General features: G+C 57.6%; 1 protein-coding gene across 1 annotated transcript in view; it reads right to left on the reverse strand.

The window, feature by feature from the left end:
• PTPRF (protein tyrosine phosphatase receptor type F) overlaps window positions 1-26,150 on the reverse strand; it is a 79,267-nt gene that overhangs the window by 52,489 nt on the left and 628 nt on the right. The window contains exons 2-4 of the mRNA XM_045291816.1: window positions 18,063-18,199; window positions 7,800-7,945; window positions 7,494-7,635 (exon numbers count right to left, since the gene is read on the reverse strand). Of these exons, the coding sequence (XP_045147751.1) occupies window positions 7,494-7,635; window positions 7,800-7,945; window positions 18,063-18,153 (379 nt within the window). The 5' untranslated portion in view covers window positions 18,154-18,199. The remainder of the gene's footprint in view (window positions 1-7,493; window positions 7,636-7,799; window positions 7,946-18,062; window positions 18,200-26,150) is intronic.

Consider the following 26,150-nt stretch of genomic DNA (forward strand, 5'->3'; position numbering starts at 1 on the left):
CATCCACTGATCAGCCTCTAGGTTCAGGCCCTGTTCCCTCAGCTCACAGCCCCAGCATCCACTCAATTCCCAGCCCCTTGCCCGACAGACCACCACCCAGGTCTCAGCTAACGCCAGAGGTGAAGCCCAGAGGCCACGGCAGAGCTCACCTGGCCTGACCTCGCCCCACCCCCCACCCCGCCTGACCCCACCCGCTGACCATTGCCATCTCCCTCACACCGCCTCCTTCCAACATTCCCACTTTGTTCCTCAGGCTCCACCCAAGACCTCCTCCACTCCCTCTTGATTCCAGTACCCAGAAATGTGCCTTCTCCATGAGTCTGCTTGGAACACTAAGGAAATCCCTTGGGATCCTGTGCACACCTGAAGCAACAGAGTTCTAACCCAGCTCACCACCCTGCCTCTCTCCTCCTGGGTCTGAGCTTAGAGCACGGTGCCACCAGTTCTCTATCTGACCCCGGAGGCGACACACCGCCCCGCTCCCTGTGGCTACTGAACAGTTCTAGTCGCCCCACCCAGCCCCGCCCATTACCTGCAAGGATCGGCCCCTTCACCTGCACGTCCCAAATGGCAGCACTGCCCACCTCCCTGACAGGCAGGGCCCACAGGAACCTTTCTGACCATGTGGCTGTCCAGGTGTAATCTTCCCACGGCTCCCAAATGTCCTGAGCCTGGCAATTTAAAACCTCCACTTGGCCAGCAGCAAGTGTGCTAGTTCCCAAAGCCACTGTGGGCCTGAGGCTGGAGCAGAGTGGGGGTGAGCTGGGAGGAAGGGGACTAGCCTGTACCTGGCACAGTGGGGTGGGGGCCAGCTGGGCATGTGGAAGGTGCCCAGTGTCCACGGCTAACGAAAGAGGCTGGAGTACTACCTGCTCCACAGAAGGACCCACCAGAATGGGGTCCACTGGGCCCAGGAAGGCAGATCAGAGCTTAAAAGATGAGGGCAGGCCGGACACTGAGAACTTCATGACCCTCCCTACAGTGCCCCCCTACCGGACCCCTTCCCATCCCCATCCCCGGGATAAACCCTGTAGGCTGTAGGGCCTCCTCTGTCTGCACGGTCCTGAATGCCACTGGGTCTGAACCAGTTCTGTGCAGCTCATGCCTCAGTGGCCCAGGGAGAAGCAGAGGCAGGCCTGGCTTCCAGGTACAAACCCAGGAGGTGGCAAAACTACCCAGACGTGTACATGGATCCAGGAAAGGGTGCCTCCTGCCACTCGGGGAGCCACCTTCTATAAGGCAGTGTTCGCGTCCATTCCCTTCACCCTGAGGCAGGCCAGGAACCAGGCACGGCCAGCTCATCCCACCACAAGGTAGGACAGAGTGGTCAGGGGCAGGGAGGGCTAGAACAAGGGGAGATGACTCCCAGGGAGACACCCTTCAATCAGTAAATACAAGAGCCCATGGGGTCCCTGTGCCAGGTCCAGCCCCACCTAGCTCAGGGCAGGGCCAAATCTGCCTACCAGGTCTCATGTCCCCAGGGTGGTTTCTGAAGGGACTGGGGACAAAGGGTCTCCAGAGGTCCTTCACCACCCCACAGGTCCCAAAGCTAGTCGGGTGTAGAGCCACAGAAGAACCCAGGGCTCTGGGCTGATCAATGTCCACTTGCCCAGCTGCTGCCCACATGCCTGACAGTGGCCCTTTCCCAGAGCCTGCCCCGAGGAGGACGCAGAGCCAGAGAGTCTCTGTGGGTACCTGGATTCCTGAGGTCAGGGGCCATAGGAGGTGTGGTTCTGGTCAGTTAGCAGCCACCGAAGCCAGGTGGACACAGGTAAAAGGCAACCTGGGTTTGGTAGAGGAGAGGATTCCGAGGCCTGGGGCAGCAGCCCTACTTGAAACAGCCTAACCCCCAGGCACTGCCTGGGGCCTGTTCAGCAGCCCACTCAGCCCCACCGCCACCTCGGAGCAGAGGTTCCTCCTACTGACCAGCAACTCTGAGCAAGGGTCCTGTGGGGGTCCCAGAGACAATGAACCCGGCCCGGCACTCTGACTTCCTACCCGTGTCTCACTGACTCCACACACTCACCGCTCCAGCTGCGTGCTGAACACACCCCTCACTGCACACACGGCCGCAAGGTGCCAACCACCTGCTGTCCACGCGCACACACACACAGCTGCAAGGCACACACCACCTGCTGAACATGCCACCTGCTGTCCACACCATAACACATCTTGCAAGCCCACGCACAAGCATGCATGCATGCACACTCCAAACAGCGGCTGCACACACACCCTGCTATCCACTCAGCACCAGGCACCTAACACACTGCCTGCCTCACACCCGCTGTACAGTGCCCTCCACATGGCCAGCACAGCCTCTGGACCCAGAGCCCTCAAACACTGCCCCCACCAGAACAAAGTCAGAGAGAAGCCCATTCCTGCTCAGTGGAGGCCTTTGCCGCCCTCCTCCTGGTCCCTTCCAGAATCTACCAGAGCCACCAGCTGGCAGTCTGGCAGCTCTTCCTGATCACAGTCCTGCTCAGGCTGGCATCGACCTCCCCAGGGGGCATCCAGGATCTTCTTCTAGATGGACCGCCCAAACCTCCTGGGAGAAAGGCCAGGCCTGCCTCCCCTCCCCCACCACTGTCCCTCCCGTTAGGGAAAATGTCAGATTCCTGTCTCAGTGGCAGTGGGTTGGAGGGGGAGTGATTCAGCCGCTGCCTCAAGAGTGCGGAGCGAGAAGAGCTTTTCCTGCCATTACCCGGCGAGGGAGAGGCTGCCGCGCTAATGGCTTCAATTACCACTCAGACAGGAACGCTGGGCGGCGGGCCCGTGCTCCCTCGCGGCTCAGGACAGGCTCTCCCAGCCAGTGTGTGCTGGGCACCCCACCGTATGCCCGGCGGGGGGCGGGACAGGCACCGCAGGGTGGCCATGGGCCACAGTGGGAGTGGGAGTGGGATGGGTAGTTGCAAAAGGCGAGAAAGCAGGAGTGGGTGGTGTGCACACAGGCTGTAGTGGAGCAGGGACCTGAGACAGGGACCCACATGAGAACGCAGCTGGGCCTGGCAAGGGTGGGTGGCCACCCCCTAGACTTGTATGCCTGGGTTTCCTGTAGGGGTGCAGGTTTCTTAGGCAGGGGGTCCCTTCCAAGGAGGCCCATGTGTGTTGAGCATGTATACAAACACATATACCTCTGGGGGTACCTACCACGTGTGTGGCACAGGTAAGGGGTGAACTCTTGAGTCCCTGTCTCCAAGTCTCCTTCATCCTCTCCTCACCCAGAGACCTCGTGGTCCTCCCAGGAATGGCCTGGCTCTCCCCCTGCTCCCCCGCAGAACCCCGGTCAAACCAGCCATTCACCCTGTCCCTGTGCTCAGCACACCCCAGCCTTCCAGGGCTTCACGGGGTGGGTCTGGGCTGTTTTCCTCTGGCTCCGCCCCCTGGCATCCAGGAGGCCTGTATCCACTCCCTTCTGCCAAGCCCAGAGCTGGTCAAGGTTACACAGCCTAATATGGTAAGTCAGCATTCTGTCTTCCGGGTGCTCCCTTTCAAGGGTGGGAGGGGCTCTTTCAGACCCAGGGCTCTACTCTACACTGGGCACATGGGAATGGGCAGGGAACTACACCCCCCGCTTTCCAGTTCCTCAGAAGTCCTCATACCCCAGGTTCCTGCTCAGGAACCCTCCTCCAAGAAGGTACTTCCAAAGGAAGAAGGCGTCCTCCCGCCCCGGCCAGTCTGGATCCCCCTCACCTCTGGGCCTGGAAGACCACGTTCACTGGCCTCAAGCCTTTAAAAGATAAAGGCTGCCAAGGAGGACAAGGGTGGTGGGAGGAGAGCCCCCGGGATCCACAGACTGTTGGTGTTAGGGTCAGAGCTGGGGAAGAGGGGTGGGGGGGGGGAGATAGCTCCCTGGGGGGCGCACAGTGAGTGGCTACAACAGGAAGGTTGATGGTTCCAGCTTGCTGGGTGGTGGAGAGTGTTAAGAGTTCCATGCTCCACAGGGAGTCAAGCGCTCTGGCCTGCAGGGCCTTCGTGGGACCCAGGGGCAGGCGGGAGCTGGAATCAAGTTACCGGCCATGGGCTTGACTTTTGGCTCCTTTCTCTGATTGAGGCTGAGGGGAGTTTCTGCAGGGCAGGAGTCATAGCTCTGGCCCTTCCGCCATCTCTCAAATGCCAGGGTGGGGCAGATGGCTCTCTGCTGGGGCAGATGTCAACAGGAGGTAGGGCAGGGCAGAAATACTTGTCCCCAGGTAAGGAGTACGGAAACTCAGGTCAGGTCAGGGAGAAGCCCGAGGGCACGAAGCCCTCTCTGATTCTAGCTCATGGTCGGTCCTCCGGGCTCTGGCCCCAGAGGTCAGTCTCTGCTGAAGGGGAGTGTGGGGTGGGGGGCGGACCACTCAAAAGGGTGCCAGTCAGCATGAAACCCAAGTAGGGCCAGCTCTCACATCTAGGTCTCGGGATGGGCAGCTTCCAGCCCACCAGCGCTGCCATTTATGGAATCCGAGAAGTGCTTAAGTCCACACCAGCCTGCAGATAGCTGTTACATCCCTGTCGACAGGAGGCGGCTCAGGGGCACAGGCACTTCCCAGAGACCACACAGTGAGCGAGGAGTGGGTCCAGGACCTGTGCTCTGGGCCACTATCCCTCCTCACTGCCCTTTGTGCCACAAGGCCGGGGGCTGGGCAAGGGGAGAAGGGAGTCCTGTAGTGCCCACTTTTGCAGATGGGAGAGGCGCGCGCGCACACACACACACACACACACACACACACACACACACACCTGACTGCAGGGACGCACAAGTGAACACACAAAACGAGGGTGTACAAACAGCCACAGTGAAAAGATGCTCGACGGCTCGCGCAATCAAAGAAATGCAAATTACATGCTAGTTTCTTTGCCTATTAGCTTGGCAAAGTTTCCTTTTTTAGCAATAATTCCCATTGTTGGTAGGCATGTGTAAAATAAATAAATGCTGTAAATAAGAGGTTGGTTCTCCTATGCCCTGCCTGGGGTGGGGGTAGGGGTGGGATAGGGGGAGACCTCAACGGACACAATTTTCTGGAAACACAGAAAGGTTTAAAACGCATGTGACCCTTGACCAGCAATCCCACTTCCACGAATCTGGAGCAAAGACAATCAGGACAGTAAGCACCCTACTTCCCGACAAGGAGACACACAATCCAGCTGATTCCGACTCAGAGCAATCCCAGATCAAGTTTCCAAGACAGCAAATCTGGAAGATGGCAGACAGTCTCATTCTCCCAGAGCAGCTGTGGGTTTGAACCACCGTCTTGTGGTTAGTAGGCCAACACCTGAGCTCCCAGGGCTCCTAAGGGTGCCAACCAACAACCTGAGCACAGCACATATGCAATCAGGAGAAGACTACACAAATCAGGGCCCTGGCACATGGCCATTTACCCACAGCTACTAGAAACTATGATGCAGAGGAAGATTTCATGACAAGACGATGCTCACAACATTTTTTTTTTTTTTTTGCTCACATTTTAAGGGGGGAAAAAAAGCAATCTATGAATCACAGGATGGAACATGATCCCATTTTATTGTGTATCGATGAGGGGGCTTCAAAAAGTCCGTGGAGAAATGGAATTAAAAACTAAAGGAATTTTCCATGAACTTTCTGAAGCCCCCTCTCATTGAGATGATGTTGGGTGTCAGCGGCTCCCAAGTCTGTTTCAGTTCCTGGTGACCTCATGTGACAGAGCAGACGGGCCAGGCCTTTCTCTGACGGAGTTGCTCGGCAGGTTTGAACCACCAGCCTTTTGGTTAGCAGCTGAGTGCCAAACTGTTGTGCCACCGAGGCCAGGCTCCCGATACAGACAGAACGACGACAAATCTCAAACCAGTTACTGTCACATCCAGTGCCACCAACGCAGGGCAGCCCCACGGGTCCATGAAGTTTGTCACGGCTGATTCTTGGGCAGCAGACTGGCAAGCCTTTCTGCTGAGGTGCCTCTGGGTGGACGTGAGCCCGCAACCTTTCAATCAGCAGCCAACACATCAACCATGTGCACCACCCAGGAACTCCAGGTACAGAACACAGACTGCAAGTGTAGCACCAACTGTCAATAACGGAGGTAGGATCACAGGTGTGGTAGTCACCTAATCTGGTGTCAATTTAAGGATTAAGAGTGTAGGCTGTCAATCTGGAGATAGCCAATGAGACTTCTGTGGGCATGGCCTTCCCCTAAGAGTTCTGGGAGATCTGGTACTTCCTCCTTGGAGGTGGGAGACACCTCTCTGTCTCTCTCTCTCTACTCCCTGGGAGACATTGCAGAAGACGAGCCACATGGACGCAACCAGACCTCGGAAGCCGGACAAGCCACAGAGAGACCCCTGCCAGCACTGAGATGTTTCCATTGACACTGGATTCAAAGACTTTCTACCCACTGGCCTGTGATCTTCTGCATCCAGCACCATTGCATGCGTTTCGTGAGTCTGAAAAGGATTTTATAGATTGATATCTGAAATATGGGCTAATACCAGACTTATGGACTTGATCTGGACTGGGCTGTTTTCTCAATGCTCAATTCGTCTTGTGTATAAATCTCTTTCTTATACACATACGTGTGTCGTGGCGTTGTTTCTCTAGTCCGCCCAGACTGACACAGCAGATTTTCTTTTCCTCCTGATGTGTTTGCTAGTTGATACTTTTCACGTTTTTGACAGTGAGCAGATAGGGGTGCTGCAAAAAGAAGGAAACACAGCACCACCGGGGCCATGTTTTAACACGCATCTCTTCGGATGAGTAGCCCATCGCGGCTGGCTCTCACCACAGACGCCCCAGTCCACTGGTAGATCCCAGGCCTCAGGAAGCATCCAGTCCTCAGTCTGGCCCTGTGCCGTCTGCCCTTCAGGCTCGGGAAATCGCTGCTTGCTTCCTGCTGTGTTCTCCCTGATTCCCTGAACAAGTGGAGCAACTCAGGGTGCCCTGAAGCCCCAGCTGCTCTTGCCTCTGGGCCCGCACATGCTGTGCTTCTGCCTCGTCCCCTGCGTTCTCATCAGCTCCTACTGTCCTTGGACATTGGCTTCCTCCTCCCTGCAGCCCTTTGTGCCTGCCCCTCTGCTGGACGTAAGTGGAGACTTTGACTCATCAAAGGTGGGGCCCCAGTCACAGGACCCTCTGGACTGGAAGGCAGCATCAGGGAGTGTTTGTGAATGGACAGAAGAGCCACCAAGTGAGAGGAGGCACAAAGTTCCGAGACAGAGCCCAGCCCAGGGCCCTCACTCATAGCGGACTCCAGCCAGGCTCCTGTAGGCACATCAGATCCACTGCCACCAGCCCTGGAACCCACCACACAGCATACCATACCCTGAGTCAGGCCCGAGGCCCTGCCCAGGGAGAACTCAGACACCTTGCACACAGCCAGCCTTGGCACGAGTCGGGGAACCCAGGCCAGATCAGATAGCCCCACGGGCCACTGCCGACCCTGGAAGGCTGGTCCTCTTCTCTGCCAATGCACACAGACCCAGGGCTGGCGGGCTCTCACCACACCCCACTGGGCCTGCCTACGTCGCTCGCTCCTGGCACGTACCTTCCAGCACAGACAGCTTGGCACTCGTGTTGATCTCTCCCAGGCTGTTGGTGGCTGTGCACTCGTAGATGGCTTCGTCTCGCAGCACCCTCAGCGGCTGGATCCGTAGCACTGACCCTGCCCCGTCGTCAAACTCAATTACCTGCCAGAAGACAGATGTGTGATCACAGCCTGCGTGGGGCATGGGGGTCTGCTCGAGCTGAGCAGTCCTGCCCCGGGCGGGGAGACTACTGGGAGAAGATGAAGGGCCAGACCCCAGAGCAGGCAGCCCCAGCCCCACCTGCCTCTTCCCACCCAGGCACGCACCTCAAAGCGCTGGGAGCTGACTTTCTTCCCCTTCTTCATCCAAGTAATGCGTGGCTTGGGCTCCCCTGTGGCCTGGCACACGAAGGAGGCCACTCCTCCCGACAGCCCGGTCTGGTCCTCAGGGACCTTAATGAAGACAGGCTTGCCTGGAAAAGATGGAGACAGAAGGGCTAATCACACAACGTGGTGACTGCAGATATGGCTACCTACGGACTGTAGGTGGGGGTCCCTGGGGGTAGGGGTCGGGTAAGAAAGGTCTAGACCAACTACACCTCACTGCCTGGAGTCAATTCTAACTCATAGCCTCCCTACAGGGCAGAACAGAACTGCCCCTTTGGGTTTCTGAGACTGTGAATCTTTACAGGAGGATCAAGCCTCACTTTTCTCCCTGATGAGTGGCTGTTGGACTCAAACTACTGACCTTGCAGTTAGGAGCCCAACTTGCAATCCACTATGCCTGTGGGGCTCCTTAGAAAAGCCTACAGAGGAAACAATTGTCCCTAACGCTCACGCAGCGCTTACTACGTGCCAGCCAGGATCAAGCGTGCGCGAACTCCATACGCAGACCGCCAGGTTGTTCTTCCAAGGTGCTTCTGGGCAGAGTGGAACTCCCAATCTTTGGGTAACTGTTGTTAGCTACCACTGAGCGGGCCTACCCCTGGCACCCTACGTACCAAGAACCAACCCGCTGGCTTCCACAGGGCTTTTCCTAAGTCGACCGCCAGGCCTTCCTAGACTTAGTCTGAAACCTGTTCAGCTTCACAGCAAAATGCAAACCTCCCCTGGCCCACAGGTGGTGGCTGGGCGTGAGGTACATTAGCCAGGTCTCCTCGCCCAAGGCAAGAATTCTCACAGATTACCCTACCTCCCCCCACCCCAAACATATAAATGGGAGCTATCACTACCTTACACGGACCCCCGCTGGCGTAGTGGTTATGCATCTGGCTGCTAACCGCATGGTCAGCAGTCTGAAGCTGCCAGCTGCTCCGTGGGAGAAAGAGGCTTTCTACCCCCATATAGTGTTACAGCCTTGGAAACTCCCAGGGGCGGCTCTACCCCCTCCTGTAGGGTGCCTGTGGCACACTGACCTGATGGCGGTGAGGTTTGTTTTACTTTATCACTGCCTCTGCAAGGCACAGAGAGGGTCAAGGATCTGCCCCCCTAACACAGCATCCAGATCTGAACCTAGATGTTCTGGGTCTAGCAACACTGGAGCCTGTCTTGAATTCCCGGTTAACTCCAAGCTCTGGGACAAAGGCCTGGTGAAGAGCTGCTGGGAGGGGCCCAGCTAGCTCCTCTAGATTTGCCCCCACCCCCACTGCTCTGCACCTTGGAGATGGTACCTCCCTCCACCAGGAATGCACCTCCCCTCTCCTACAGTCCCCCCTGCCCCCCCTCCCGTAGCAGCAGCCTCACAGGCCTAGACATTCCAGTTCCTAAGCATCTCTGGACGCCTTCCCAGGTGAATGCTTTCCTGTAAATCTGCCCACCCCACCCCTGCCCCCACTGACTTGGCTACTGCCTTCTAAACAGCCTGGCTGTCTCCCCAAAGTGTCCACAGGGAGGTGGGGGAAGGGGTGCAGACGCTGTACTTGCCACACCCACATCACCTGCTGCGCACGGGTGAGTCCTGAGTCCCGAGCACCCCCTACCCAGTGAGCCCCACTGCCCAGGGTCACGAGAGAGAAGCTGAGCTTCATTGAGACATAGCAACACCTCATTAATCCCGACAGCGGATCCATTGCCGATTAGTCAGACCAATGAACAGCCCCAGGAAGGGCTGATACCGTGAGAAATGACCTTTCAGACCACCTGCTCGGTGCCTCGGGCCTGGCCTGGCTCTGGTGTAAAAACCCTCAGGGGCACCCACCCTGTGCCAGGTACTTCATGCATGCTATCTCATTTAGTCCTTCATCGCAGTATCCCCAGGTGACAGGCTCAGAGAGGTCAGGTCACGGGGCCAAGGTCACACAGGCAGCTACTGGCAGAAAGCTGAGCCACATGACACCTGGCACGTAGCTGCTCGCTCACGTGGGGCTGTCGGGGACCTTGCTCAGAGCAGGGTCAGTGGCCGGTGGGAGGGCGTGGGGTGGGGAAGTAGAGCCGAGTGCGGCAGTGAGGAGACTGGCTGGGGCTGGGGAACTGGAGAAGGCTGGTGCGGGCTGGAGGTTTCAAATGTGTTGCTTCTCTTTTTCTAAAGAGGTCCGATGTTGACAGCACAACATGATCATGGCAGGGGTTTGCTGGAAGGTGCAGAAAGGTAAAAAGGTAAATACGGTGCTGCGTACTGTGCCCTAACAACAAGCCATCCCTCAAAGTCGATCCAAACGCTGACACGCAGGCTAAACACACAGGGAAAGAGAAGGCGCCTGAGTCCATCTGCAGAGATGGGTCTGGCAGAGGAGGGTCCTACACATGCGTTTCGATGTGCTGCCCATCTGCATCCAAGGGTCGCTACAGCACACAGCATTCCAAACACGCACTGAGTAAGTCACTGGGACATCCAGGTCAACTGCGGCGTGAACACAGTCCACCGAAAGAGCCAACATTCGACATGTTTTGCACATGTTGTCAGGGGAGACCGGTCCCTGGAGAAGGATATCAAGCTTGCTAAAAAGTACAGGGGCAGCCAAAGAGAGGGAAGCCCTCCAAGAGATGGGCTGAGACAGCGGCTGCCACAATGGGCTCAAGCACAGGAACCATTCTGGGACGGTGCCGGCCCGGCAGTGCTTGGTTCTGCTGGGCACAGGGTCGCCATGGGCTGGGCCGGACTCACAGCACCGAGCAGCAGCAGCAGCAACTACTCCTACTTTGGTGCGGAGCGAGACTGGCTGCCAGTGGTCATCTGACATGCAATCAACTAGCTTCCTCCCACCTGAGCAATGAAGAGAGAGGAAACACCAGAGAGCTAAGGAAACAATTGGTCTATAGGGCTAACAGCCCAGGTGAACCACAGCCTTGAGACGAGAGGATCTGAAAGGTATCCAGCTACTACCAACCACTCCGACTAGAATCACACTAGGAGGTCCCTGGGAAGATGTCCAGAGATGCTTTAGGGACTGAGCTGTCTAGGCCTCTGAGGGTGCAGCTAGGTGGGGGCTAAAGGAGAGGAGGAGTCACCTTGCTGGCTGGAGCCATGGGGGTGGATGGAGGTGGAGAACAGGAGTGGGGCACATCTGGGGGTGCCGGGGTTCTTCTCTCCATCATGACTGTAATGTACAGACACACCACCAGACCTACTGGTCTGAAGACTGAGGAAACTTCTTGACTGTGGCCTTTGGAGGCTGGAATGGAGCCCATTTTCAGCCAAACAACAAACAGGCCTAGAATGTAAACAATCACACCAGGGGGCGGGGGACCTGTTCCTGAATACAATCAACCCCACAAAACCACACAATCAGCATTTGCCCAAAAACAAGGCTCAGAAGACAGGAGGGGGCACGGGAAGGGGGCAGAGGAGGGAATTTCAAGAAACAACATGTGCACAGACTGCTGAATGGAAAGCTAATTCACTCTGTAAACTTTCACCCCAAGGACAATAAACACTTCAAAGAGAGAGAGAGATCAATGTTGAAATGCTGATGGGAGGGAGCCAGCAGGAGAGGAGAGGGTGCTGATCCAGCATGGAGAAGAGGGACCAGCAGAGAGATCACAGACCAAGGTGACTACCACTGTGGGGAGTAGTGGCTAAAGCTTCAGGTTAGGGAGGGAGTCCACCTTGCTGGTGGCGGAATGGTTAGTTGTTGGGCTGCTAACCTCAAGGTCGGCAGTTTGAAATCACCAGCCCCTCCGAGGATGGAAGATGAGGCTGTCTACTCCTGGAAAGAGGTACAGGCTCAGAAACCCACAGGGCTGTTCTACCCTGTCCTGTAGGGTCAAGGGTTGGGAGCGACTTGATGGCATGAGCTTTTTTGAGCACCCCAAGGCCCAGTGGGCTCTGGGGGAGCTATGTCTTTAGTATATGCAGGTCACCCACCATCTCTGAGGCTCCATTTTTTCATTTGCAAAACAGTGTTAGGAGAGTCCCACTTCACAGGTCTGTGTGGGCGGAATGCGTGCAGGTCTGCAAACTGCCTGCACAGGCTTGCCACGGGGTGGACCTACAGTGAGGGCAGCCTTCACTGCCAACTGACATTATTCATCTCAACCTCACCGGTGAGGTGCTAATATTATCATCCCCAGGTTACACACAGGGACACGGCGGCTCAGAAGGTTAAGGGACTGGAGAGACAGGGCTTGGAGGATGGTGCCACGCAGGAGGAGGAGGAACTCCAGGGCCTATCTGACTCCTCCCTAGAGAACCCATAGAGGAAGAGGGGCAGCTGGCCCAGAGCAGCGGGCAGCAGGGGAAGGCGCGGTCGGGGCAGGCTTGGAGGGGAAGCACAAGCGCCTGGCAGAGTGGCACGGGAATGACACGGAGGTTCGGGACCCCGTCAATGTGCCTCCCCCTTGGAAGATGTTCCAGACTCTGCCGGCAGTTGCCTACAAAGGCTGTCACTCTTTTTAGCTGGTCCTTGCAGGACTGCCGCCTCCAACTCCAGTAAGGGCATCTCCTGGCCACTATCCCAAGGGGAAGGGAGCCCCCCCCCCCGCCCCGCCCCAGCAGTCCCCACAATCCACCTGCATCTACCACCACTGAAATCCATCTTCTTCTGACTGGGACATTGGCCTGGCCTGACAAGCTGCTGCCCCTACTCCTCCAGTCCATTCTCTATTCCCTAGCCAGAGTGAAGGATGGCTTCTCCCCCTAATGAAGATCCTCCAAAGGTCGCCCACTGCTCAGGACAAAATGAGAACTTCTCTTACCCTGGGCGCAGTGCTATCAGTCCTGCCCTGACCACTTCCCCCCCAGCCCTGGCCGTGATGCTGAATAGGCCATGTTCCTTGTGGCCCCAGGGCCCTTGCACAGGGGTCCTTTGGTCAAAAACCTCTTCGGCAGCCTCTCCACCTGCTAAGTCCTATTCACTGGCCCATTTGATCTCAACGTAAACCCCATTTCCTTAGAAAGCCTTTCTGAGCCGCCTCCTCCATTAGCTCAGTTCCTGGTCTTAAGCTTTCCCGAAACTCCCTGGACGCAGCCATGGTTTGTTATGAATGTGTGTGCACACTTATGACTTTTCCCACTTTTTTTTTTGGAGATTAATAGTTGCTTCCCCACCTGGAAAATAACCCTGGGCAGAGCCCGTGTCTGCCCAGCTTCCTGCCCTGCCCAGTGCCTGGCATGTCTGGAAGGAATGAATTCACACAGGGCGGCCAGAGGAGGATGGAGACCAAGGCCCCTCACACACTGGGGGACCTCCTACCGCCCAGGAGAGAAACTGGAGAAAGTGCCCCTCCAGCTTTCTGCCTCTCCGGGTCAGCAGCAGAAACCAGAGGCTAGAACCTGCTGAACCAGAATGCCCAGGAGCAGGCGAGGGGCGGGGCCTCTGCACCAAACAAAGAACCTGAGCAGGTGGGGAGGAGAGCCAGGGGTGGGTCAGGAGCCAGGCAGCCAGGGGGAGAGGCCTGTGGAGGCTGGACTGTGCCCAAGGCCTGGGGCTGATGAGGAGGCAGGGCTACCCCACCCCCTCACCCCTGGAGACTGGAGGCTGGAGAGGAGCCAGTGCCCCACCCAGACCACCCACCCACCCACCGACCGACCCAGGCAAGACCAGCAGGGCTGCCCTAGCCTGGTGCAGCCCAGAGGATGATGGGTAGGTTCCTCCCAGCCAGGCTCCCTCTGCTCTCCTCCAACCCTGTCCTTCCACCATCTCCAAAGCCTCTCACACACACCACCAATGCCCACCCCCGCAGCCTGGTCCCACTGTGGACCACGGCCCCTGCTGCAGACCCAGTCCCCACAGCGGCCCACTCTCAGGGCTCATCCTGTACTTGCTTGGAGAGCGCTGTTCCTGGAACAGAGCTGGGTTGGGCTAGTTTGTTTACTGGGGGTCAAGCACAGCACCCCACAGGGCCGGTTCTTCTGCGCCTCCCTGCCTTTTGCTGGGCCCTGCGAGGAGCCTGCACCTCCAGACTCTGGCGTTTCCACCGGAGTCTCACTGCCCAGTGCTTGGAGCGCCCTGGGCAGATTGGCAGGAACTGGCTCCTGCTCACCTCCAGCCCCCTGCCTGGTGCTGCTCAGTGAGGGTCTGATCAGAACCTCCGGATCTAGGCCAACAAAGGGGCTGCCTGGGCACTCGGGGAGGGGCCTCAGGCCACACTCCTTTCCCAGGCTGCAGCTACCTGCTCCACCCAAGCTGCCGCCCAGAGCGAAGGGCATGGCTCCACCAGGCCACTCCTGCTCCTTCCCATTCAGCAGTGGCCATGGGTGGAACAGCCCTTTGGACAGCAAGTCCCCATGGTACACCCAGGAACTCTGTCCTGGCAGAGTCCACACCCTCCCGGTCTGGGGGACAGCCACCTCCGAGGCTCCTCCCTGGGGAGACTGGCTGCTATTCTGTGCCTTCCCCGAGGAGCACTTCCACGTCTGCACTCAAACAGCACAGCGGAAGCCGAGAGCAGCCTGGCGCAGGCGGGGCGGGGCAGGGCAGGAGCTCCTCCTGGAGAGCGGATTTCCCAGGCCCTGAACAGCCTAATGAGCTGGGGACTCATTAACGCTGGCTCCCGTGACTGTTCCTGGTGACCTCGGAGGGGGCTTGCTCAGAGACAACTCTGGGGACACTTGGTGAGCCCCGAGTCAGCCTCCAGGAGGGCATATAGATTAGGTGCCAGGTGCCCCATGCAGATGACCTCAGATAACCCTTCTGGGTAGGTGTGATTACCCTATTGCCCAATAGGAAAACAGGCCTGGAAAGAGAAAGCAGAGGGGCCGGAAGTCCCACAGAGAGGGCAGAGTCTAGACAGGCGGGCAGGTCCTTCCTGCTCCTGAGCAGGAGAGCCAGGGCAGGAGGAAGGCCCGTGTACAGGGCAGCCCATAGGCTCTGCTGGAGAGGGGCACGAGACTCACCCTCTGCTGCTCAGGCTCCCACCCAGCTGATGGTTGCAAGGCCCGGGCCAGATCGAGGGTCCTGCACCCTGTCCGAGGGCCCTGCCTTGTGCTGTCTGGAGACTGGAAGGGGCCGGTTCTCCTCGAGGCTCCTCAACTCCTGGCTCCATAGAAAAGCCTGGGCCATTCCTGTTTCTTCCCCTCGACCTCCTCTCATGGTGACCGCCCCCACCCCCACCCACCCCCACTCCCCGCCCAGCAGATCCCACTCGCCCTTCTGGTCACCCCTCTTCCAGGAAACCACCCAGGTGCTCGAGCCACACAGCACGCTGGGGCGCAGTCTCCGAGTCTGCCCGGGCTGGGCGTGGGGCTCGGAAGACGGCTCCTGTGGATTCTTCGCAGCCCGGCCTGGAACCTCATCCCACATTATCAGGAACCGCTTGCCCTCTCAGGGCCAGGTCCGGCCCACAGGCCTCCCTGGGAGCAAGGCCCCAGAGCCCCGGGCCAGGTCCACCGGAGCTGACTCAGCACGGATGCTCAGCCTACGGGCTAACTCTTGGCAGCTGTTTCTCCGCCCCCCCCCCTTCCCTCGGCTCCCTCAGAGGCCAGGGCCCCATTCATTTGTCTCGTTAAGAGGCCTATAGAAACACATTTGTCCGCTCTGCGCTTCACTGCTCTGGTCGTCAATTCTCTGGGGCGCCTGCCCTACCTTCTGCAGAAGCTCTGCCCGTTTGGCCACTTGCCCCTGGCTAGGAGCCTTCCAAACTCAGCCGAGCCTGGCCTCCATGGGGGGACACATCCACAAGGCTGTGCAACTTAAGGCAGGCCTGTGGGGCACACCCTGCCTCCCCGGCCTAGGCCACCACAGCCCCTGCCACCCCTCCCAGCCCCACTCCACGGTTCACTGCTGGTGAGGAAAGCTCAGCTTCCTCGAACTCTATATTGACTGAGGAAGGATTTCAGTTTCCTCAGCTAGTTCCTGCCTTCAAGACCCAGGTCACTGGTCCTCAAAGGAGCACAGCCTGGCGCTTCCTCGACTCAGCTCCCAAAATTGTACTTCCGACCCCCCAAATCCCTGCAGGAGGCCTGGGCCCCAACCTGACCCTTGGGGCTCACCGGCCAACGGGCTCGACACACCAGACGAAGACGGTCACACTGCCATCAGGAGTGCAGAGGAACTGCACGTGACCCTAGCCAGGGATCAAGCAGGCTCCCGGAGGAAGCGATGGTCTCAGGTGAGCCAGAACCGGGCAGGTAAAGGGAATGGCCTTTCTGAGCCGCCTCCTCCATTAGCTCAGTTCCTGGTCTTAAGCTTTCCCGAAACTCCCTGGACGCAGCCATGGTTTGTTATGAATGTGTGTGCACACTTATGACTTTTCCCACTTTTTTTTTTGGAGATTAATAGTTGCTTCCCCACCTGGAAAATAACCCTGGGCAGAGCCCGTGTCTGCCCAGCTTCCTGCCCTGCCCAGTGCCTGGCATGTCTGGAAGGAATGAATTCACACAGGGCGGCCAGAGGAGGATGGAGACCGAGGCCCCTCACCCACTGGGGGACCTCCTACCGCCCAGGAGAGAAACTGGAGAAAGTGCCCCTCCAGCTTTCTGCCTCTCCGGGTCAGCAGCAGAAACCAGAAGGGCACCACACCCGGGGCGTGGCGGGGGTTTGACAGAGGAGTGCACCATCAGGCTTTCCTTCCGAAACAGAACTCGGACTTGGCGTTGGAGAGTGGAGAGTGAACCACGAGGGAAGAGACTGGAGGCTGCGCGTGAAGCCCAAGCCTGAGCTGAGAGGGGCGGATGAAGGCGGAGGGGAGAGGCGTGGACGCATGCCCGGGATGTTTAGAAGATAGAAAGCAAGGACCCTGGTGATGGAGGAGATGTGGGGGACCCGGGCCTCTGACTCAGGTGGCCGGTGGATGGGAGGGAGAACCACTGCAGAGAAGCAGGGGTGGAGTGGGGTGGGGGTGCAGGCCGGGGCATGCTGCGTCTGAGGCGGAAGGGGGAATGTGGGTGCTCTCCTGCCTGACGCAACCACACCTGCGGAGAATCTCCCACCCTAGGAGGGTCCCTGAAGGCCCACGCTCTCCCTCGGCCTAAAGATCACTCACCTTCCCCCACCTGCCCTCCAGGTTCCATTGGCTTGCTCAACCCTCTCCCTGGGGGCACTGAGGTGCCCCCAGCACCTCCCACCCCATAACCTGGGGAGACTGCCCTCCCTTCCCCCTTCCCTTCTGGCTCCACCCAGAGCCCAACCTTTGAGGACAAAGGGCGGGGCTGTTTCAGTCCCACCAGCCTCCAGGCTCTGGTCCTGAATAATTAATAAAGAGCCATTAGGAGCCAGGGCGTGAGTGGGGCAGAAGGAGAGATCCAGAGATCCAGCCCCGACTCTGGCGTGGGGGTGGGGAGGGCCTGCTGAGCCCCAGGCTGACCCCTGGGTTGGCCCTTGGCTGTCCCAGGGCTCTGGTCAGACTGGAACGGCCCCTTCCCCCAGGGACCTTGGCTCCAACCTTGTCCCTCCCCCTCGGTCTGCAGATTGGCTAAATCTGCCCTGTGCCCCGCCTCCCACCAGTAACCAAGCAGTGGTAACCATGGCGATGGGGCGGCTGCGGCCAGTCTTATAGTACCGGGCTGGGGGAAGGACAGCGGGAAAGGGACCAAAGTTGGGAGTTGGATCTGACGGGCAGCCCCCTTCCAATTCTCAGGACTGAGATGTTGGTGGAGAGGGCGTTGCCCCCCACCCCACCCCCCACGACCTGAAGCTCCCTAGTGAACAGGGAAGGAGAGGCTGTGTCACTACCCTTGGAGGGAGGGGCTCGCCAGGGAGAGAGGTGTGAATGGCTCTGGCTTCTGAGCCCACCCTGGAGCCGTGGACACTTCTGACATCCCAGTCCCATGTCCACACCTCCATCCCGGCCACGGCTCCCACCACCTCGGCACACAGCTGTAATGGTGGACACAGCACAGCCCAGGGCACAACACACACTGACTACAGAAAGGTGTCGCAGCCCGGCCACACACAACAGTCATGCTTCCATATGCCCCAGCCTGGGCTGCAGGGACACACACCACTGGGGACTCCCAAGAAGCAGTGGGGCCGGGGTATTTCCTGGAGGTGGTGGTGAGGAAGCAGGGCTGTCCAAGCAAGGGTCTCTGTAGGATGGAAGGTGGTCATGCACTCGTGTGTGTGTGTGTGTGTGTGTGTGTGTGTGTGTGTGTGTGTGTCTGGCTTACCCCGTCTCTAGTCATATAGGTCCTTTCCTTCCTCCTGGCATATCCCCCCTGGGAGCAATACCACCTCTTGCCCTAGGAGACCCTGCACCTTGAGGGGTTAGACTTACTGTCGCCGTGGGTGCCTGCCACCAAGCCGAGCACCACAAGTGCAGGCACAAGGGGCACCATCGTCCTCCCTGGGGCTGGCTTAGGGGCCATCCAGGGCTCCCGCACCACAGCCTGACTCAGCCCAGGACAGTTGGACCTGTGATAGAGAGAAGGACAGAGCTAGTTAGCTGAGGCCCACCATGTCACCTCCTGACCCCCGCACCTTGTTCACCAGACCTCCGGATCTGGGGGCCACCCAGGCTCCTCACTGACCCTCCAGAGACAAGGCTGACCCAGCAGGCCCGCTGAGTACAGGTCACTCTTCAAACTCCACAGGAGACTGGGAGGCGATGGAGACGCGGAGATCCCCACCCCAGACACTGAGGTTCCAACTCTTCCCCCATGGAAGGAGATGGCAGGAGAAGGGGCCAGGGTCAGCCACGCACAGGTGAGACCGGAAAAAGACAGTGAGAGGCAGGGAACAGGGAGCAGGCAAAGTGAGGGCCTCCCTCTGCCTCCCCTCCCCCCAGCAGGCCCCGGAAGCTGAGCACAGGCCCGGGAGCAGGCTTGCTAGCAGCCAGGTACCCAAGGCCAGAAGCCAAAGCCACAATCCGCCCAGGCTCGCCAGGACGCGCTCTCAACAAGCTGCAGTTGCCCCACCAGGCACCCTCTTCCTACCCAATTCCCATGGCACCTTCCCACTCCAAAGGGGAGCCACGGGGAGGCCCTAGGGTTCCACCCCCCAGCCAGTCTGCCCTTGCTGTCCAAGCCCCAAGCAGCCGGTCAAGGGGTAGGAAGGGCGGGGTGCAAAGTGCAGAGGCTGCTGTTCCTGATGTGTGTGCGCTCCCGGGGCTCCTCTGGTGGGCGTGCATGTCTGTCATTCCCCCACCTGACCCCAATGGTGAGCTTTACAGGGTCGCACTCCAGGTGAGCACAAGTGCCCCCAGCTCTGCTCACACCTGATGCCCCCCAGGCCGGACTAAGCCCCCAGGAATGCTCTGAGTATACAGCAGTGTGGGGAGGAGAGTGGTGGCCCCCAGCAGGTGAACATGGAGGAGCAGGGCTCAAGGGTGGCCCTGATCCTTCTCGGAAGAGAACCAGTGCCTCAAGTGGGACAAAGGTCACGGGGTCAGAGGTGAGAGGCACCATGGTGCTGGGCAAACAGGCGGGGGGCGAGGAAGTGGGGGCAAGAGCTGAACACAAAGGGAGACATTCCCTGCCCCAGGAGCTGAGCAGCAGAAACCAGAAGGGCACCACACCCGGGGCGCCACTCAGAGATCTCAGAGCTCAGGGACCGACACGGGAGAGTCACCACCTGAATGACCTGCACAGGAGGCCTCCGACCACATACCACCAAGGCCTGGGGGCATGGCCACCCTGGCACCGTGTGCTGCCATGCAGCCAGCCTGAGAATCTAACTTCCTAGCAGGCACGAGGTTGTGAGCAGCCGGGCCTAGCTTATGAAGGGTTCCCAGACACAGGAAGTCCTGGTGATGCCATTGGCTAAGGGGTGGACTGCTAACTGGAAGGTCCTGGGTTCAAACCCACCAGCTGCTCCACAAGAGAAAGATGGGGCAGTCTGCTTCCCAAATGACTTACAGCCTCAGAGATTCCACCGAGGCTGCCTGAGGCGAACTGACTTAATGGCAGTGGCCGGAGTTGGTTAGCTTGGTCCTCTGACACCACCCTGCAGCCCCTGGTATAGGTGTCAGGTTTATAATTCAGCAGTGTGTGGCACCAAACAGCAAGGGGGACCATGGCTTAGTATAGACACCTCTGGGGTCTAAGCTTTAGCTCTGGGTTGGCCAACTACAGCTCTTTCGGTTCGCACACGTGGCTGAAATAAAACTGCAAAGCTTTTTAAAGGGTATTATTTAGATAATGGTGATTTCATTTGTTTGTGAAAACATATTTATGGCTCTCGAGAAAATGTTAAATCGCTGAGGGACAGGATTGGCTCTCCCATCTCCACCGTTTGCTGAGCCCTGCTCTCGCTGAGTATGCACGTGGCCCTCACCTCCAGGTAGGAGCCCCTGGGTGGTGCACAGGGTTCACACGCTCGGCTGCTCACTTCCAGGGGCGGTGTGAGTCCGGTGAAGGCCTAGTGATGCACCCCCCAAACCAGCCATCAGAACCCCTCTGGGGCACAGCTTGACTCTGACATGGACTGAATAGCAACGGTTCCTAGATTTTGTTTCTAAATCTCCCAAGGCAGACACCTTGTGGCAGTTACGTCATCTGTCAACTTGAGCGAAGGGGTGGAGTCTAGCCTGACACCAGGTCGCTTGATGAATTCATTTGGAGATGCGATGGAGATAAACAGCTCACTGGAGGCCAGACCCACTCTCTCTGCCTTCCCTTTCCTGCTGCTGAGACACTCAGAGAGCCAGGGTGACATGTGGAGACCCATGTCAGTGTTGAGATGCTTCCACTGCCACTGGATCCACAAGACCCACTGACCTGTGGTCTTCCAGCATTCGGTAGCATTGTATGTGCTACATTGAGTCTAAAGAGTAATTTGTGGACTAGTGTCGGACATGTAGGCTAATAACGGACTTATGGACTTGATCTGAACTGGGCTGGGCTGTTTTCTCAACATACAATTTCTCTTTTATATAAAGCTCTTTCTTACACAAGAGTATCAATAAATGTGTTTCTCTAGTCAACCTGAACTAACACAACCTCTCAACACAAGCCTCACATCACGGAGGGGGGCAGGGGGCAGGGAGGCACACCTGCATAGCACACTCTTCATGGGGACTAACTCCCAGCTTGGCTGTCAGAGGCTTAACCCCTTGCAGCTGCCCTGGCACAGTAGTCATAGCAGTGTCCCCTCTGGGTTCCAACACCAGATGCACACAGAGGACAGGCATCCATGGCTGTGCCGAGGAGGGCATTAGAGAGGGTGTGACGTCCCAGGCCAAACAGAGAGGTCCAACTCCCTCCTACAGAAGACATGGATCAGTCTCTGTATTCGAAGGACCCAAAGGGTTAAAACTCCCAGAGGTCCAAGTGGTATCATCTGGGATAAGAGTCCAGTCACGAGGGTCGGAGAACCCCAAATGGAGTAGCCCCCTTCCCCTCTCATCTCTTTTTGGCACAGGGACTGTGGATTCTTTCCATCTTCTGATGCTTCCTCCATCATTCAGTCGCTTGCCCATAGGATCTGACGATACTGCCACTCAAGGTCTGAGTTCTGTCTTAGTTCTTGCAGTTGGCCGTGTTGTCAGGAGAGACCACCGGTCCCTGGACAAGGACGAGATGCTTGGGCAAGTGGAGTGGCAGTGGAAAAGAGGCAGGCCCTCCCTCGTGCGCTGGACTGACGCCGGGGCTGCCTCGACGGGCTCAAGATGAGAACCAATGACAGGAGGCGCAGCCCCGGGCAGCGTTTGGCTCTGTTGTGCACAGGGTCACTCTGAGTGCCTACGAACTCATTGGCACCTAACCACTATACTCGCCCCCCACCCCCCACCCCTAGTGAGACACAGACAAGTGGCTCATACTGGGGGACCCCAAGGTCTCCCCCTTGGACCTCAGGAAACGTCGTTCAGATCCAGAAATCAGGGCAATGGTGGAGAACCTGAAAACAAACTGGGGAAGACCCCAGGGGCTCACGGACCCAGGGACGCGGGGAGAAACAAGGGGCCCACGCAACCACGGACACTCTCAGGCATCGCTCTGGTCACTCCACAGCTGCTGGGAAGGGGCTCCCTCTCTCTCACGGGCTCCTGCCCACCTGCCTAAGACTCCCTCCCAGGGACAGAGTATGCCCAGAGTCAGGCAGCTCAGGTCACTCCCGGCTCAAGGGCCTCCCTGGCTTGCCAGAGACTTGTGAATCGAGCGGAGCAGTGTTCAGGGCAGGGTGTCCGTGCTGCCAGCATGGCTGGCCGAGCCTGGGCTTTCCAGGAGTGTGAGAAAAACAAGGCCCGGAACAAGCTGAACACCAGGCTCATCTCAGAAGTGCACCGAGGACCATCGAGTCTCCCAAACTGACATACTTGGGCAGGAAAACAATTACGTACTGTATGATACTATAGAGGATAATTGAGTGCAATTTCTCTACATTCAAAGTGGCTTTAATATATCCTTTTCCTCTGCTATGCCAGGGCAAAGCTGCCTTTCTTGGGAAGAACTGTCCTTTATTCTCAAAATCTGTCCTTGGTGTTAAAATGCCCTTTCTTGTATGAAATAATGGTGATAGCAGATAGCAGTTGTTGTTGTCTTAATAATACCCTTACTTGGCAAAATAAAAAACTGCCAACCCCATGTCTGGCCCCCAAGTACTTTTGGAAACTGTACGAGTTGGTGAAATCTAAGAGTCTGAACTACTGCTTTGAGGGGAAAAGGTAGGGCCGGGCTCCACCAAGTTTTGGGACTCGTCGCAGACAAACGTCACGGAAAATGCTTGTTACCCAGAAGCCTTGTCACCTCCATGCGCCCAGCCTAACCACCCCTGGGCCACCTCGACGGAGGGGAATCTGAGGAGCTATGTGATGCCAGAGATGGGGAGGGGGGTCCCTGGCTGGAGAACAGCTGGGATCATTCCCGAGTCCTCCTCATGAATATGCAAACACAGATTGATTTGTTTCCCTTGGGCATGCGTTATTCTTCACAAATATTAATTAGTCTCCACATACCACCTGTTCACATAGCTTCCTCCCAGCTCCGCCCTGCTCCCCAGGCCAGGACCCTGACCTCCCAGGAGGCTGGGGACCAGAAATGGACACGGGCACGAGGTGGTAACCAGGGCCCCAGAGAGTGCGGGGGCCGAGGGGAGAGGCCAGTGCCTGGGCCTGAGGGCCTCGAGGGCGGGTGTGTGAGAGCCGTCCCCCTTCTAACCAGTGGGCAGCTAACCGAGCCCTTTGTCATGTCCTGGACTGCGGCAGCGGAGGCGGAAGAAACAGGCCTTGTTACACTTGGGAAAGGAAAACCAACGTGTTTCCAACTCTCACCAAGCCAGCCGCTGGATTATGACGGGAATACATCACAGGCTCAGTCACGACCCCAGCCCCAGGGAAGGAGGCAGCGGGCGCAGAGGGCCGGCCCAGGCTCTCTCTACTTGGGAGAACACAGCGAGACACAGACCTCCCTGCAGCAGCTGGCAGTGGGTCTCCCTCCAGCCAGATTGCACCACCCCCTGTACCCCCTCAGCTTTTGTCACCCTGGGGAGGGGAAGGGGTGACCCAGGAAGGCAGGCCCGGCAGAAGGAGAATCCTGGAGCCTCTGGGTGGCGCACAGCAGAGGCCCAGCTCCGGGGGCAGATGATCAGCTGACGGACCAGCAGAAGCACCTGCTACAGCGGCCGCCCGAGCCCTCGGCCAGACTTCCTATGGAGGCAAGAACCGGTCTGGTTTAAGGCTTGTGAACTCGGCAGCCGTCAGGCCTCTGCGATGTTCTCTCCAGTGGAAAGAATGCCCTCCTCCTGCCTCCAGCCACCCACTCGCCCTGCAGGACTCGGCTCGAGTGGCCCACCACTGTGAAGCTCACCCTGCTATCAGGTCCCCTCCCTGTCAATCCAGACTTGTGTAGCACAAGGAACGCAGCAAGAAGAGGTGGTGCAGGCCGGTGGTCCTGGGTGCAGGGCGATTTTGCCCCCCATGGGACATGAGGGGCTATCCAGAGGCCTTTTCTATGGCCAAGGCGGGGGTGGGCGGCACTACTGGCATCTGAGGCACAGTGACTCCGTCAGACAGAGCAGAACTGCCCTGTAGGGTTTCCTAGACGAATCTTTACAGGGGGGTGGGGGGTGCCAGGACTTTGTCCCTGCGGAGCAGTGGGTAGGTTGGAAGGGCTGACCTTTGAGCTAGCAGCTGAGTACTGCATCCCTGCGCTGCCAGTGGGAAGAAACCAGAGATGGTGCTAGACATCGCATGCATGCACGCGGGCACGCCACAACCAAGACCAGCCCAGTCCAAAACGTCAATGATGCCAATGCTGAGAAACTCCAGTGTTGATGACGACATGGCCAACCCCACCAACCCACCCACCCACCCCGTCTATCCCCTGCAATTGCCCCGGCCCATACCCAAGGGGGCCCCAGCCAGGCTTGACTCTGTCTTCTAAAATGTTCATTTCCTTATTTGTTGTTGAGAACACAACAGGGCTTTAAAAGTGTGGTGGGAAAAAAATCCACTATCTTTCCATGCGATTCTTCCACGAACAGCCAAACGCACACCAATGCAGGGGTTTCCACACAGACGACTGGCTGACGCTGACCGTGTCCCTGGCATGCGGTCCTTCTCCTCCTCCGTGAGCTCACCGCCTGCTAAGCTTCCCTGCCTTCTCTTGGAGTGGCTATTGTCAAGTGGAGCCCGAGCAGACCGTTCATGCTAAAACTCCTGTTTGGTTTTTAAGAAGAAAGACTTCGGGCTTTCACCCAGACCCCTGTGGCCTCCAGAAAGTCTAGAATCCAGGAGAATTTGAAATTCTGCTCTCCATTGACCAGGAGGTTTCCACAGAATCTTGGCTCAAAATGGTCATGGTACTGGCTTGACTTTTGTACTCTCGCTGGTTCCTGGGCCTCTGGATCGGAAAGGATCAGCCCGGCCTCTAGGAATTGGGGCCTACAGCACATGCCATGGACGAGTGGCCTCCCAGGGGACAGAGGATTCAGGTCCCTTTTCTGAGGAGACCTGGCCTCGGGCAGGTCAGACCCACCATCAAGGAGGAACAACCAGGTTAAGGGACACACAGTATCCCTATATGGGCACCACTGTGACCCTCGCCCTCCCCCTCTGATCTTCCCGGCCAATGCCAAGGTCCTTCTTCCCACACACTCTGAATAACCAACTGCGACACCTGCCTGGCAGAGCACAGGACCAGGCACCCAACAGACACCAGTCACAATGACCATCTCCCCTACCTAGGCCCGTCCAGCGATTCTAATCTCATCTGCCTAGCTTTCCACCCAGAACCATTCGGTGATAACCTACCTGCTGGGTCCCGTGCCGGGAGACTGGGCTCTGGCCTCACCGGTTTATGGAGGGTTTACCGGTCCACCAAATCCTTGGCTTAAGAGAGTCAAACGGGGACTCAGCCCACCCCCACCCCGCCACCATCATCTACCTTGTCAGCCAGTCAGTCAGTCCTCCTTGGAGTCTACCTCATCCCTCACCTCCAACTAGTCAATCAGTTTGAACCTGCATCTTAGTTAGACCTCATCACCTCCCGCCTCTTCTGTGGCCTTCCTGCCACCCCCACATACACCAGCACCACCCTGCAGCTTACAGAAACGCCAATCTGATCACATGCCGCCATAAGCTTTGTTTGCAGCTTCATTCCACAGTTGGCACTCGGACGCTTCCTGGATGAACGGCTGACGGACACATGGACGTTGCTTCTCTGTGTAAGAACCTTCACTGGCTTGTATCGATCGCTTGGCAGGCTGAGTCTACAGTGCAAGCCTGACGGTCATCTGCCCCAGCTTAAACTCTGCAACCCGATTCCCTGCCGACTCCAGTCCACTCACGGGGAGCTTCTAGCAGAAAGAACGCAGGGACAGTGTGTGGGAAGCAGATAACGGGAAGGGGGTATATATGGATGAATCCTCTATTCTCATTTATTAAGAAGCCTGGCAGTCTGGGTTTCCGGGGTGGAGGGAGGCCTTCACTTTCATGAGTTGAAGACGAGTCCCAATCACATCCTCATAATTAATACTATATCCTCCCATAATAGTGCTACCTGAAAGTTACCTCTTACAAGCACTTGGCTGATTGCTATGTAACTAACTGGCAGCTTTATCTGTAGGAGCAGACTAGTGCCATTGCTCTCTAGGCTCCGAGGACCGCCACTCCCCTTAGCTGCCCCAGGCACTGGTGTTAGGTTACTCCTCTATAGTACTCTGGGACCTTTAGGGTTAGGGTACAGCCACTTTGTTACCTCGGTGGTTACCTGTAATTAAGGGGGCTTGCATGCCCCCTGAGTGTATATAATAAGCCTTGGTTGGAAACATATTCTCTCTCTCTCTGCACGGACCTGGCTCCTGAAGTCATGGCAGTCCCCCAGGTGAGCATTCACCTGCTTTATCTTGTCTGAGGTCTCTTTAATTTTACTCCTCAATTACACAACCGCCCCTGGGACCCTTTCTTGTGGGGGCTGGTACCCCACAA

This window comes from Echinops telfairi, unplaced genomic scaffold, assembly GCF_000313985.2.
Source record: "Echinops telfairi isolate 266 unplaced genomic scaffold, ASM31398v2 ScPeMD7_443;HRSCAF=831, whole genome shotgun sequence".
NCBI lineage: Eukaryota > Metazoa > Chordata > Mammalia > Afrosoricida > Tenrecidae > Echinops > Echinops telfairi.